The sequence below is a fragment of the Fundulus heteroclitus genome, chromosome 8, assembly GCF_011125445.2.
Source record: "Fundulus heteroclitus isolate FHET01 chromosome 8, MU-UCD_Fhet_4.1, whole genome shotgun sequence".
In the NCBI taxonomy this organism is placed as follows: Eukaryota; Metazoa; Chordata; class Actinopteri; order Cyprinodontiformes; family Fundulidae; genus Fundulus; species Fundulus heteroclitus.
In genome coordinates, this window is record NC_046368.1 from 4,290,724 (window position 1) to 4,306,968 (window position 16,245).

At 40.3% G+C, this 16,245-nt stretch overlaps 1 protein-coding gene across 3 annotated transcripts in view; it reads left to right on the forward strand.

The window, feature by feature from the left end:
- The window catches only part of rab27b (RAB27B, member RAS oncogene family), a 74,708-nt gene extending 64,084 nt beyond the window's left edge, over window positions 1-10,624 (forward strand). For all 3 annotated transcript variants that reach the window (XM_036139971.1, XM_021307776.2, XM_012880954.3), the window contains exons 3-6: window positions 6,281-6,369; window positions 7,964-8,067; window positions 8,820-8,943; window positions 9,526-10,624. In XM_036139971.1, the coding sequence (XP_035995864.1) occupies window positions 6,281-6,369; window positions 7,964-8,067; window positions 8,820-8,943; window positions 9,526-9,712 (504 nt within the window). In that variant the 3' untranslated portion in view covers window positions 9,713-10,624. The remainder of the gene's footprint in view (window positions 1-6,280; window positions 6,370-7,963; window positions 8,068-8,819; window positions 8,944-9,525) is intronic.
- The last annotated feature ends 5,621 nt before the right edge of the window (window positions 10,625-16,245 follow it).

Below are 16,245 nucleotides of genomic sequence, written 5' to 3' on the forward strand. Positions count from 1 at the left end.
TTCAGGTTGATTCTGTCGTCGGTGATTCTAATACTTTACTGCGACAGACGTAAACAGTGATTTTAATTAAAAGTAGTGTTGCGGCGATACCATTTTTTTTGGCCCCAATACATGGCTGTGCAGTAATTACCGATACCATCTGTTTGAAATTGATGTCGGTGTATATATGAAGAACTGCATACTAGTTAGGGTAGTTGAACTTTTTATTGCCTACCTGGAATGGGTGACAATAGTTGAATAAACTTTTGGCTCTCAAAAGCCAAAATAGTGCAACATTTGTGAAATTATAACATGTATTATAGTAGTGCAACAATAAAATTACATTAATAATTGAATAATCTCCTTTAAACCCTGAGTTTTGGCTCTCAATGGCCAAAATAGTGCAACTTTCATGAACTTATATAACATGTATGATACTAGTCGGGAGAGAGAAGGCTGCGTTCAAGCGACATTTGTTTATTTATTTATTTGGATCCCCAGTAGCTGTCAGTAATTTGACAGCTACTCTTCCTGGGGTCCTTTTTAAAATTATACAAATACACAAAACATATCAAATGATCACATCAATAAGAACAACTATACATTTCAACTTATTTCATATTACAGTACAATCTGTTACACAATTATTCAAATACTAAGGCTTTCAACAAAGAATTTTTTTTTTTTTAAGTGTTTTAAATGTGCCTTTCGTAGTAGCAGTCAAGATGTTATGTGGCAGTTTGTTCCACAGAGTCACAGCTCTGAACAGCACAGACCTGCACACTGCTTCTGTTCTTGGAATGGGTCGAGTCAAATGACCAGAAGCTGCCTGCCTGGTTGAATAATTGTGCTCATTTCTCACATAATGTAACAAGCTGAACAAAAGAGAAGGTTTTCCACAAACAATAATATTCCTCAGGAAACACAAAACATTACATTTCAGTCTCTCCTCTACTCTGAGCCACGAAATACAAACATCAAGATGGTATCGGTGCCTATTTGTTGGTACTCGCTGATGCCGATACCACCATTTTAGTGCTGGATCAGAGCCCTGTCCCGTACTGGTATCGGTGCAACACTAATTATAAGTTAATATTAATGGTAGAATGGAGCAAAATTAAGATCCTGCTTTTTATTTCAAGATGACATCTTTTAATCATAAAAATATCTGTATTATGTAGGGAGACTTTGGGTCGGCCTCGACCCAGAAAAGGGAAAACGGACCCGACCCAAGCCGTGAATGCTTTTCACAGCTTGGGTGTTCAGTTAGAATTTAGTCCCATAATGTCTCATTCTGATTAAAATCGAGTTCAATGCATCCTGATTTACGGAAGGGCAAGGCAGATTTATCTGTAAAGCAAATTTCAGTACAAAGACAACGCAAATTCTTTACATGATTCAAACATAGGAAAATAAAACAGAATAAAAGTAAGTTGGAATAAAATGTAGAAACAAAATAAAACATGGAAAAATAGAGACTAAAAGCAAATGTTAAAAACAGCTGGACTACAAAGTTGAACTAATGTGTTCCAATTTAGTTTAATTATGCCATTTTTGATACAGACAATTCAATCTACTACAGTCCAATAAGGATCGTGTTCAAATCCAGTTGCATTTTGACTTAAACGAGGTCGTACTAATTCAGTGCAGCCAAGATAATTGTAACTTTTTAAACCCAACATGGATCCCGGCTCTAACCCTGCGCCACTAATACGGTTAATTTTACCAGAGTCCAATTTACTGCGATTATAATTCAGACCATTGTGGTCGGGTTCAAATCCCGTTAACAGCATTCACAATTTAAATGACCTCAGTTTAATTCATCCTCAGTTTAGTTATAATTATATAACAGATCAACTGACTCTCATATAGTCACATGCATTCTGATATAAATACCAGTTTTTCTGATAACTGACTCCAACTTCAACCCATTTACGACTTGCAGCTAAAAAAGAGGGAAACCTGCAGATCGAGTCTTCACTTTAAATCTGTCAGTGATTTAAAAGCGGCTGTTTTTCTGAAGGGACCCCTGGAAACGTGACGGTGATGCCTCCTGACGGGTTGACAGTCGGTCTCATTAAAATGGTTTTAGGCTTCAGAGGTGGCTGATGAGTCGGAGGCTGTTTCTTCCTGGGTTTATTTAAACAGATGTGTCTCCTGCTCAAGGCTGATTGACGGCTTTTGTAACTTCTTGCTTCTCTCTTGGCTGCAGACGGTTTTTGTTTGATTTGGGTTCATGTTTTGATGTTTGTGTGCGTAGTTGGATTATTCTGGTAAAGGATGGAGAGTTTTTTGGTGTTTGCACACAAAAAGGCGTCAGGTTTTAAATGAACGTGTTAAATCTTTAAAACTTTACAGAACAGTATTGCAACGAGGAATCTTTCAACAAACTCTGAAGTGTTCGGGGGGTCAATTTTGGAAGTGAAACACATTTTTTTTATTTCATACAAGCAGGAGGCGAGGGAAGAGGGTGGGAATATAGAGTTGGGTTTACTGGACTGGGTTTCATCTGCGTAGGGTTGGAAACAAACGTTAAACTTATGGACAGATGGGCAACAGCTAAATGATGAAGACAAGGGGTCCTTGGACAGATCCCTGAGGCGCACCAGATGAAGGAGTTAATTCAAACAAACTGAAAGGTCAGAAAGGTAGGAATACAACCAGTCAGGAGGGATGAAATGATGCCAATAAAGGAGTGTAATTGTGAGATGGAAGGAAAATTAAACATGATTTTTACTATTATTTACAGATAAAGAATCTTAAGTGTGGTGTGCCTATATAATTCAGTTCAATTTTATTTATATAGCACCAATTCACAACACACGTCATCTCAAGGCTCTTTCCAAAGTCAGACTCCATCAGATCCTCCAGGTTGGTGAGAAAGTTTCCTCTCTAAGGAAACCCAGCAGGTTGCATCAAGTCTCTCCAAGCAGCATTCACTCCTCCTGAAAGAGCGTAGAGCCACAGTGGACAGTCGTCTGCATTGTTGATGGCTTTGCAGCAATCCCTCATACTGAGCATGCATGAAGCGACAGTGGAGAGGAAAACTCCCCTTTAACAGGGAGGAGAACCTCCAGCAGAACCAGGCTCAGTGTGAACGCTCATCTGCCTTGAACCTTTTGTGGAAAATTGTATTGATGTATGAAACTCTGATCATATCTTGTCCGGATGCCTCTGCTTAACTTTCCCGTGTGAAAGAAGCTCTCATGCTTACAGAGTGAATAATTGTGTTTTCTTTAACCAAGGAATCAGAGAGGAGCTGTGTTGGATAAGAACTGGATCGTACCAGTGGCTGCACTCCTCTGAAGATTACTCCCACTTCCTATGTTTACCCAGAATGTATAAAAGTTTAGTGTGTCCCTTTTTCCTCTCGCTCTGTTTCCTGACTGCATTGGGGACAGAGACATTCAAACGCTTCATGCCTTTAAATTAAATTTGCAAAGACTAAGATGCATCTTCCTCTTACTTAAATGAGTAGTCTGGTGGATATTAATAAATTATCAAATAAGCAAGCACAGACCCACTGCGGGTCAGAGAAGACAGAGCAGAGACACAGAAAGCACAGAAGCATTGATCCAGGAATCAGAGACCTCAAACTGTAGCTTTCTGTATGTTTTAATGTATGAACGAATTCTAGTCAAGGATTTATTTAGCTTATTCTTTTGTAATGACATGCATAATGTTTTTCTGTTCATGTACAGCACTTTGAAAAGTGCCACATAAATATACCTTACCAAAGTATGAAGGCAAGAATGTGTCGGTTTATGCACATTTTGAGCAAAACCAGTTGTATCTAGGATGGTTTTAAAGGCTACATTAAGGTTAAGGTCCGAGGGTTTTTCGAGGGAGAGACCTAAATAATTGTTTTATTTTTTGGTTCAATGTGAGTCGTATTGATTTTTATGATTTGCTCCTTTTAGATCCATTTTTGATCTGTTAAGTTTTGGCTGTGGTAAAGTCACCGTCTCAATGGGGTAATGGGTGGGTAACAGAACAGAAGCTGTGTTAAACTACGGCTCTGCTTCCTGATCTGGAACCTGGCTGATGGTTTGATTCCCAGCAGGGGGCGATGGCCCTTACAGCTTTGGGAAATGTCGTTTTTGATTTAATGTTTCTGAATCGCTTCCCTAATGGAAGTGGGTCAAACAGTGCATTGCCTGGGTGGAAGGGATCTTTGGCGATACCTATGGCTCTTTTCTGAACCCGTGCAACAAAGACCGAGTCTGGGTCCTGTAGACGATCACAGTCCTCTGTGCTGATCTCCTTCCTCTCCTGCACTGTTGCAGCTGCTATACTGTTGTACTGAAACACAAAATACTTTCTATTGTAGCTCTATAGAAGTTCTTTAGCAGCTTAGTGGAAAGGCCATACCTTTTCAGGTTCCTGAGGAAGAAGAGCCATTGTTGGGCCTTCTTCACCAGGTGGTTTACGGACCAGAGGCGATGTGAAGTCTTCAGCTGATCCAAAATGCTGCAGCAAGAGTTCTGATGAAAATCAACAAGAGGGATCATATTTCTCCTATTCTAGCTTCCCTTCATTGGCTTCCTGTTAAATCAAGATTAGAATTTAAAATGCTTCTTCTAACGTATAAAGCCCTTAATAATCAAGCTCCATCATATATCAGAGCTCTGATTACCCCGTATGTTCCTAACAGAGCACTTCGCTCTCAGACTGCAGGTCTGCTGGTGGTTCCTAGAGTCTCTAAAAGTAGAATGGGAGGCAGATCCTTTAGCTATCAGGCTCCTCTCCTGTGGAACCAACTCCCAGTTTTGGTCCGTAAGGCAGACACCCCGTCTATTTTTAAGACTAATCTTAAAACTTTCCTTTTTGACAAAGCTTATAGTCAGAGTGGCTCATGTTACCCTGAGCTACCTCTATAGTTATGCTGCTATAGGCTTAGGCTGCTGGAGGACATCAGGGTCTATTTCTCTCACTCTGCTGAGTTCTCCTACTGCTCTCCAATCTGCATTGCTTGTTGTTATTTCACCTTTTAACTTTTTGTTCTCTTCATTTTTCTCTTCATAGAAGGTACACCTGGTCTGGCGTTCTGTTAGCTGTGACATTATTAGGGGAGGCAGATCATCCGCTACTACCATCTAACATAGAAAGTACTCCTGGGTCAATGTGAGCTTCTGTGCTTTCTGTGTCTCTGCTCTGTCTTCTCTACCATAGAAAGTACTCCTGGGTCAATGTGAGCTTCTGAGCTTTCTGTGTCTCTGCTCTGTCTTCTCTAACATAGAAAGTACTCCTGGGTCAATGTGAGCTTCTGTGCTTTCTGTGTCTCTGCTCTGTCTTCTCTAACATAGAAAGTACTCCTGGGTAAGTGTGAGCTTCTGTGCTTTCTGTGTCTCTGCTCTGTCTTCTCTACCATAGAAAGTACTCCTGGGTCAATGTGAGCTTCTGAGCTTTCTGTGTCTCTGCTCTGTCTTCTCTAAGCCCCAGTGGGTGGAGGCAGATGAGCGTTCACACTGAGCCTGGTTCTGGTTCTGCTGGAGGTTCTCCTCCCTGTTAAAGGGGAGTTTTCCTCTCCACTGTCGCTTAATGCATGCTCAGTATGAGGGATTGCTGCAAAGCCATCAACAATGCAGACGACTGTCCACTGTGGCTCTACGCTCTTTCAGGAGGAGTGAATGCTGCTTGGAGAGACTTGATGCAACCTGCTGGTTCCCTTATATAGGACATTTTTGACCAATCTGTATAATATGATTGAATTTGACTTTGTAAAATGCCTCAAGATGACATGTTTCATGAATTGGCGCTATATAAATAAAATTGAATTGAATGCCCGGATCCTAATGCTGTCCACACCTCCACCACCTCCCCCTCTATGCAGAGAGGTGTTCAGTTCTCCTGGACCTCCTGTAGTCTATTATTACCTCCTTGGTCTCACAGGTGTTGAGGATCAGGTTGTTCCTGGATCTCCACTGTGTCAGTGGAGATGTGGACCTCCTCTATGGAGCAGGACTCATTGTTGGAATTAGACCCACTACAGTGGTTAGTCTGTGGATTCTCGCTGTAGGTAAACTGCAGGATGTCCAGGCCTGTAGGGATGGCATCTCTGATGTATTTCAGGAGAATCATCTAGAAGCACTTCATGATGACGGGCGTCAGGACAGAAGGTCACTGATGATGGATGAAGATCCAGTGACGGTTACTGTAAAACACTTTAAACACGCCTAAACAGTCCGATGTCCACTAAATATTCTAAGAACGTCTGAATCTTTGGTTAACGACGGCATCAAGAGAATCTACCGCGGGGTAACTTGATTTAATCCTAATTGTGTGTATCTGTTCTCCTCAGGCCTACACAGCATCAAACCCCAATGGAACAGCCACAGGGAAAACCTTCAAGGTCCACCTTCAGCTGTGGGACACCGCGGGACAGGAGAGGTGGTTCTGCTTTTCCATTACGGCTCTTTAATGTTCCCGTTAAATGTTCCACGTTCATGTGGGTTGTTGACCAGTAGGGGCAGGATGGGGAGCAGCTCCAGGCTTTATTTACTTACTAGCAGTTTCTACCCAGACCAGAGGTCATGAGATGTGACTGAAAGAACACAATCCTGGATGCAAGTGGATACAATGAGCTTCCACCAAATGGTGGCTGGACGCCATCATCCATGAGACAACCGCTGCGCCTCCACAGTTGGATCTAATCTCCTGGTCACCCGGCTGTGAAGGGTTTTTAGGCTCATCCCGCTGGGCTACAACCCCAGGAAGCGCTCAGGAGCCTTTAGAGTGCTGTTAAGGAAAGGGACGTGCTGAGCATCCCTAAAATGTGACTAAATCAGGTTTTGGGCCAGCATGTTTCATGTCATGAAGCCAACAGACCAGCTGACGATGGAGGTCTTCCTCTTCCTGCCACCTGGATTTTTTTCACCTTCCTCAAGGTCTAAACTGTAGAAAATGTTCAGCCATTTTTTTCCCTTCACCTCGACACCTGAGAATGGGTCCAGACTGTGACGTGTGGACCAGAACCGGCTCCATCCTGGATCTGTTCTCTCCTGATCAGGTCCTGATGAGTCACTGCAGCGTTAGTCACAGCTCGTTACGTCATTTCACCTGCATTAGCTCGGCTCAGTCCCACAGAGCATGTTGCATTTCTCAGCGAGCTGTCAGAGGAACAGCTGAGGACGCCCTCCCTGCTTCCACCGCAGCTAAAATCCAAATATCCAGCCGCCGGTTCTTATCAAATGCATGGATTAACTGATCACCGTCAGGGGGAGCGCCTCTGTAAAGCAGCTCTGAAACAAACCGCTGGATGTTAACTTTGCAGTAGAGATGTTTCTCAGCACAGCAAATTCCATGTTTGGAGAAACGGCACAAACGCCTCAGACCAACTGTTGGGCACGGCGGGGGAGGAACGATGATTGGGGCTCACCTCTCCATCGGTTCAGGGCTTTTTACCTGGTCTGCACGCATTTAGGTTGAGTTTCCTGGAATGAATGAGAGCGAGCCGCCACACAGATCTGTGCACCGATGGACGACGAGAATAACCGGTCAGAAAACAGACGATTAGCGTTTGTAATGGAGCCAGAATGCACGGGGAGTGGTGACGAAGTTTTCTCCTGGCGATGAAGGCTCATCAGGACCGCAGATCACCACAAACGGCTCCAAGCAGCTGTGAAGCAACGTTCTGCAGTGACTGGGTGGCCGGGAGCTCCTCTGGATACCAGCGTGTTCTGGAGTCAGAGCTAAAGAGCCAAACACAACAGCAGCGGCAATGGTCTAGTCAAAGTCCAGATGTTGTGGTGGGAGCTTCTGAGAACTTCCTTGGACTGAAGCGGGGAAGATGTTGATCTTTAGCCAGTTTAGTGTAAATTAGCAAATCAATTAACGCTGACTTTACCGTTCACCTGATCAGATCAACGAGCCGAGGCAGAGACCAGCCTCTGATTTCAGTCTTTCTGCAAAATGCAACCAAATTAAGCTCTTTTTTTTTTTTTTTTATAAAGAACATGTATCCTCCTCTGTTTCTGTGCTGCAGGTTTCGCAGCCTGACCACAGCGTTCTTCAGGGATGCCATGGGTTTCCTGCTGATGTTTGACCTCACCAGCCAGCAGAGCTTTCTCAACGTCCGGAACTGGATGAGTACGTTAACTTCATGCTCTGGTTTTAAAAAAAAAATAAAAAATTTTTTTTCCTCAACAACTTCAGCCCCACTGAGCTATATTATACACTGGAGTGCTAATAGCTGCTGTTAGAACGAGTCGCGTTGAAGCCACCAGCCGCCATATTGGTACTCCCTATTTCCCCCCAGTAACTAGGGAATATGTGCGCTACAGCATCCAATAACGAGGATTTTCTCATGTTCAGGGGGAGCTTAAGACTTTTAAAATGTCAAATGCCATATACTTTTATGTTATGTTCTAAAACTATCAAGTACTGAGAAAATCATGTGCTGAAATATTTTGCATTTTATTTAATATATATATATATATATATATATATATATATATATATATATATATATATATATATATATATATATATATATTCCTAGTAGTTGATAGTGTTAGTACATCCACTGACTGTAGAATTACCTGTGAAACGTTTTCACGCAGCCAGAAAACTGCTTGTTGTTGCAACCAAATCCTGTGGGATTCTGTGAGAGTAGGGAGGAGCAAGATGGCGGCCAGTGACTTCAGTTTTTCGGCAAAATCAGCACTCCAGTGTATAATATAGCTCAGTGTTCAGCCCCCTAGGGGGTTAAATATTTCATAGTTTCTCCTCAGACCTTTTTTAATGCATGAATAAAGAGCATGTCTGATTTTGTCGCGTTGCACAGCTTCCGCATCACATTTTAAGTTGCTGTTTGTTTGCCGCTGGTGATTGAATTCCAGGCCAACTTCAGGCCAACGCCTACTGTGAGAACCCGGATATCGTGCTGGTCGGGAACAAGGCCGACCTGGCGGATCAGAGGGAGGTTCAGGAGAAACAGGCCAAGGAGCTGGCTGACAAATGTGGGCAAGTTCATTTCATCCTCTCTGTCTGTCCCCTGTGCTTCTGTCAATTAAAGCTCCGCCTGTGGTGCCGTTTTAGCCGCAGGTTGGACGGAAACTCAGAAGGAAATGCGCGTCTTTCTGATGTTTGCACCACACCTGCTTTCAGCCGCCGGCTCTTTAACGGGCCTGTTGCTGACGGACGTCATCTGATGGTGACTGGACTCGTGAACAGAGACAGCAGACGCCCTCTTTCGGTTCTATTGCTTTACGTGGCTGGAACCAATTTGTAAAATGATTTAAAACAAACACAAAGCCATACTACCTGCATTCCTGGAGCAGTTTTCTTCCCAGGGAGCGTACAGGTGAGCATAAATGACCAGAGGTGGAACGACCCATCAATCCGAGAAGGGTTTTAAGAATCTCTGTTTGAGATGTTGCCTTAAAATACGTTAGGCTTTCAGAAGCCTCCACATTTTTCCATTATTATGACATAAATATATTTCTCCTAACTCTCCCTGATTCCAGCTGACTTGAAACGGGAAGGATTTAGTCTGATTTAACGTCCAGCCGAGATAATAAAGAACGTTTTTTATGCTCCTCACAGGATCCCCTACTTTGAGACCAGTGCAGCGACCGGAGCGGAAGTGGACAAGGCGGTGATAACTCTGCTGGATCTGGTGATGAAGAGGATGGAGCAGTGCGTCGACAAACCACCGGCAGATCCGGCCAACGGGAACGGTGCCGCCAAGCTCGGAGAGGGACAGCCCAACGAGAAGAGATGCGCATGCTAAATCAGGAGACGCTCCTGGGCTGTCCGTCCTCTCTCCTCCTCACATCCCGTCCATCTTTTATGTTTTTCCTACTCTGTCTGTTCTGATAGCATGTTTCTCCTCTTCAATCCTGTTTAAAAAAAAAAAAAAAAAAAAAAAATCAACATGAGCCATCTTCTCCTTTTGGCTCTTTAGATCCATTCCTGTCTGCAACTCTGACAATGAACACACTTCAGCTCCCTCTAGTGGACATTCGAGGCAACACAGCCTCGGCCTGTCAGCCTTGAGCAGGAAATTCTAACAGGAGGAGACACTGTCATCGCTGTCAGACACATAATGTGCCTCGCTGAAAACCTGCAGCCTGGGAATTAAACTCTGCACGCTCCCTGTTTTTCTGTCTCTGCAGCCTATTCTGATCCTTTAAAAGCCCCAAACAGGCGATTTGAGCTTCAAATCCAACTTTTTACCTATTCGTCTGCTCGTTACTTCACAGCAGGGAAAAGGTTGAACTTTGTGTCAAATCTGGGCTGAACTGAGTTTAATACCAGGCTGTTTGAATAAAGCTTTTTTTTCTCCTGGACCACACTGAGGATTAGTGGGACCAATGTGTTTTAATTAAATTTCTTTGTTTCTCTGTGTTATTATGTGCTGGACTGTATCAACCACGCATTAGAGCTACCAGAGAAGCTTTGTTTTTAGACGTTTACTGAACGTGTGCCAAATGTGTTTTATATTAACTGCCTTTGTTGGGAGTCTTTGACATAAAAATCGAGTGGCTCCAGCAGTGTTTCTAAACATAAGACTGTCTTTTTGTGACTAATTTCATTTTATTTATTTTTTTAACTAAGCTTTTTGTTTTTTAAGCTAATCTATGGGTACTTTAAACAGCATATTTTAGCGTCAGGTGCAATAAGCTGCCCTGAAAAAACTCCATACAAGACCCACTATTATGTTTTAATTTTAAAATTAATAGAAATAAAAACAGATTGACCCAATTAGGGCAAAAAGGGGAACACTTATCCAATGGCACAGATTCAGAACATCTTTAATATTCCTCTTACAGTTTTTAGAAAACGAAGCATTGCAGATTGTAGTGATATGAGGTTATTTACCCATCTCTAAATGTTGAATTGAAGATAGAAAGTGGTGCGGAGCTGCTGATTAGCTTAGCAGTTAGCTTCTATAGCTGCTAGCGTGATGCTAATGTAACGACTGCAACTCAAGATTTAGTTTAAACACAGCTTAGCTCATATTTCTTTACTATCTTTTGTTTTGGTTCTTGCTCGGTGGACATTTTCTCCAGCTCACTAACACAAGCCAAGCTATGCTAGTATAGCCAGCTCCTATTGTTTGGTTAAAAACAGTCAAACAGTGGTTCTCAAAATTGTGTTGGCCATTGTTAAAAGGACAGGACAGAGTTTTGTAATTAGATATAAATGTATTGTTTCTGTTTGTAACATCCTAAAGACAGTTGAACAGGATAGATAAGTGAAAAAAATATTAAAAGCAGCCAAACTGGCTGGATAAGTTGCATGTTCTTTATGAAGCAACCTTTGACTTAATTTCAGCGCCATTTGCCTGCTCTAACTTGCCAAAGTTCTCCAGATCTCAGATATCTCATGTCCACAGCCTTTGTCGGGTAACTACAGATGTTCTGTCCGGTTTGGGTCTAAACTCGGGCTAAGCCGTTCTACAACAATAATTTCCCTGCAGTGAAGTCAATCTCTTGTTGATCTAGATTCATGCTTGGAATCACTGTGATGCTAAAAAAAAAAAAATAAGACGCCTTTTTGGCTTTCTGGCAGACACCTGAGAAGTGACTGGTATTTATGGCGTTATGCACCTCTGGAAAAGCCCAGTTCCATCTGAAGGAAAGCGACCCCGAATCATGATGCTGCGTTTTACTGTGATTAACGTGATCTTCTGGTGATGCTTAGTGTTATCTATGTGCCAAACATACCTTTTATAACTCTGACCCTACAGATCAGGTTTGGTTTCATCGGACCATGACACATGCTCCCTCAAGGCTTTGTAAGATTTTGGCCAGGCATGGATGTTTTTTTTTTTTTTTGGGAAGAAAAGTTTTCTGTCTTGCAAACTCACATCTTTGACCAGACATATGGAGAATATAGAAGATTGTGATGAAAACCAGTACTTGTTGGAAATCCATGAGGCTTCTAATTGGTAGAAACTAAGCTTTGCTAATGTTACTGTTCCATGTTTTTCTCAGATTATTGATGTCTCCTTTTTTCCTGTAGCCTTCTCCATACTGACATCTTTGATCGGTGAGTCTCTTTTTAGCTTTTCTTTTTTTGTGTTACAACACAAACGCCTAACATTTTCACAGGGTGTGCACGCTTTTGAGATCCACTGTCATTACACATGCCTTGTTTAATTTGTTTGTTGTAATATGTATATGTTATTATTGTGGAAATCCACCACAAATGGTTGTTCAAAATTAAATTAGCTCAGTTAACATAATGTATTTTTACTAAACAGCAGATTCTAAAAAGACTCATTAGCTAATGTAGCATTGGTGCTAAGCAGTTATCTTTCATAACTGCTAGCAGCATGCTAATATAACAGTAGCTCAAGGATTTGTTTTAAGATTGTTTGTATTCTAAATCTAACTGAAAAATAAACTTTTCAGGTTTTGCTTTATGTACATTAGTTTTGTTTCTTTCCATCAGCTCACTTTTCTGCAGAAGGCACTAGCATGCTAAAGATAGGCTAACTTAGCATAGCCAACTAGCATTTTTAGCACGAGACTCAATAAGTGACATAGAATTGATTAGAATTGGCATTGTTTGGTGATTTCTATGCTTTGATAATGTCAGTGTGGAAATAATACAAGTTTTTAAAATTAATATAATTACATTGATCTCATGTACCTTTAGTGCTACATGAGCTTCAAAGAATGGTACTAGGATGCTAATATAACAGCAGCGCCAGGGTTTGTTTAGTCAGGGACTGTCATTTTATTTTTATTTTCTTGCTATTGTATGTACATTTTATATGCTTTTTCAGCTGCCTCACTAACTTATTTTATCCATAGCAGTAAAATAATTCAAGCTCGCTTTAGCCAGCTCTTTTTTGTGCAAACTTGAGGAAATTGATTAAATTAACTAAACCTACATTGTTTGATACTTTGGATTGTGTAGAAATATGAATGTGTTATAGATGTGGATGTCCATCAGAACAGGTAATACAAAATAATAAACCTTTTAGTCAGGTTGTTGTTCATTTTATCCTTTTTGCCATTTTGTATTTTTGGTCTTTTCATATCTGACTTTTTCTAGTACCAAAGTGACCAGCGGGTTGTTTGGTACCGACTGTTTTTGTTTTAATGTAAATTGATTTCTTTAATTCATGAAAATACATTACAACAAAAAAAAAAAATCATAGGCTATGATTTAGGTGCAAAATGGATTGATTGCAGGTACAAAATAGAAGTCAGACGGTACAAAATGGCAATGCATTGGTACATGGTGAGTGTACTGGCAGCAGGGCGACTGACCCTGCGTCTGCAATTAGCGCCGCAAAATTTTATTTAACATATAAATATCTAGAGGATTAATTTACTGACGTAGCATTGGTGCTAAGGAGTTAGCTTTAATATCTACTAGCATGATGCTAAAGTAACAGCAGTGGCTCAAAGATTTGTTAGAATATGGTTTTTCTATTTATCTGTGAATGGAGAAAAAACTCAGTCTTGGTAAATTTAGATGTTTTTTTGTTTTATTTTATTTTGTTCTCATTATCTTCCTCTGTTTATCCAACAGAATGCTAGTATGCTAAAAGTGAGGCTAACTTAGTTTAGCCAGCTAGCAGTGATTTTGTTTTGCAGTGGCTACTATTAAGTTGGTTGGAATTACATTGTTTGATACTGTTTTGATCATTGCAGTGCAATTTTAAATGTAAAAAATTGCATTTATAAAGCAGCTGCAGTCAACACCATAACTGTTACCTAATGCTAAACACTTTTTTTTGCCATACATAGTTTGTTAGTTTAATTTGTTTTGAACGATCTTTTATTCAACAGCAGTAACATGCTCAAAGTTAAACTTGCTGTCATGATTTTTTTGTTTGTTTTTTTGTTACAGAAACACTCAGAAAAATTGCAATTGTTTACTACTTTGTGTGCTTTAATATTACAAAATAGGGGAGCACATTACAAAAGATTTATTTACTTTATTTGTCGACCCCCAGTGATCAAAGGATAGTGAAATGTTTCAGCCAGCAGCCTAGAAATGAACTATGTAACAGCACTTGGAAGGTGGTTGATAGAAAGCAAACATAAAGCTTTTAAAGCTTTATTCCACCATGTTTGCACAGCCAGATGTTTTAAAAAGGTCAGCTTAAACATTATTCTGGTGACTTGTAATAATGTCATCGTTTTTAAACACACTATCTGCATTAAGCTGGAAGAAATCTGTAACTCTAAAGTAAAGGTTCAGGGATGTTCAGGTATTTTAAAAAATCCAGTGTTATGGAAATAATTAATTAGAAACTTTCCCAACTACATTTCGAAGGATGTTTAGCTTCAATCTCACCTTTTAAAAAGATATATTTGGAATTCTTAAAGCATTGTAAAGCAGCAATGTTGAAACTAACAAATTAATATTAAGAAATAATATTATTTTGGTGTCTAACATGAGATTGCATAAGAAAAATGTTTATAACTTATCTGTCCCAATTTGTATGTTATAAAATTACCCTCGACATGATCAAGTTGGGATTGCTCAATGTAGATTTTTAATCAACAACCATTACCGGCTAACAGTTTTTTGCTTGTTTTAAATTACTGACATATCCTACTTTTAAAATTATGCAAACTCCTGTATTGTTGTTAGCTTTGACTCCTCTTGAGGAGCTCTTGCTAACTTGGGAGATACGTATTCTTCCAACTCCTTTTGACTGATATCAACTAATCAAAGTTAATTGTGAAGTGATTTGTTAGATTTTTGTCATAATTTTGCCTCCATAATCCGTGTTTACAGCCACGTGGACAGTTTTTCATCACTTAGTGTACTTTATCGTGGCAAATCTTCTGTTCCATCTGCTCTATAGACATTATCCTGTCGCCACTGTGCTTCTCTACTGGTTTTATTAACACACTTTTTAGAAACCTGTACGTTTATTTTTACTGTTCTTTGGGAATATCGGTTGTATTTTAGCTGATTATATGATTCGAAGATCAGAAAACAACCAAAGTTTGTTGCTGCATCACAAATTCGGTGGAATACGTCACTTGCTGAGTACGAGTCATTGCATGGTGTTTGTGTTGGAGTATTTGGAAATAATCTGCATATTACATAGACATAAATTATTACTGAATGGTTAAAGTAACTGAGAAGCAACCAACTAGAAATTACACCATATCGGCTCCTAAAATCATTTACTAATCTGTTTCCTTGCATTTAAAAGATTTAAAATAAATCCAGGTCCTGTCAAACCATTGGCTGCTGGCTGCGTTCCTGCTCATAAATCTGTTAAAGTTATTACCTTTAGCAACACGTTTGCTCTATCCTGTATTCAGATTCCTTTGTGGTTCCTCGGCACGCATCAGCTTGAAAACCTGAACATTGCTTTTGCGTTTATCTTCATGTTGTGCCTGCTAGAACCTTTCTGTCTGATCTTCTGTGTAGTTTGTGAGCTGCTAAATGTTTCGAACCCCGGATTCCTTAGTGGCGCCAAAAGAGAGCAGAAGTCCTACGTTGTTTTGTGTGCCACATTCGACAGAAAAGGTTTAAGGAACCTCTAAGAGCTTTTAATTGATTAAACGCCCCCCCCCTCTGTGTGAGTTTTCTCTGATGCCTGCAGTTTATACTCGTTTGTTAGGTTATCATTGTGTGTATCGATGCCTGTATGTGTTTGTTGCGCTGTAAGAGCATGTTTGACACAATGAGAATGGAATGACATGAGATGCATTGTGTTTCTGGTGCCAGAGCTGATAATAAATCTGTTGGTTTTATCCTGATATTATGTCTGGTTTTCTGTGCACATTTTTGAATGTTAGGAAAGGGTTTTAAAAAACAAAAATGGCAAAATGATTTTTTTGTGCTTCTAAGAGCTGGATCAATGATGTACAAAGAAGGGATGAAGATGTCGCTGGTAATTGACTGAGCAGCTCACACTTTCCAGGATTAACACTGGGCCCAATTGGACTGAACAAGTCTGGACTAAATTAGTTAAATATTTCAGTTTTTGGGTTGCTTAAAATGAAAATCCCCCTTTGCTTTAAGGCAGGGCAGTCCAAACCTTTTTCCGCTGCGGGTGGAATGTATTCTGGGGTCATAATTTATTTAAAAAGACAATTTTATAGTCAAATTAAACATGTTCTTATGAAGCAAAGCAGAAAAGAACAATTTACTATACACTGAAAAAAACAACTCATAAGATTTACTTAAAATCTTAATCGCATGCGCTTGCGACCGTTTCGAAATGCAACATTTTTTGAGTAAAGTTTATGCAGTATTTGTAGGTTTATGTTCATACTACTATTAAGCATTTAAATAGTTTAAGGAAATTTAAGTAAAACTTACTCTTTCTCC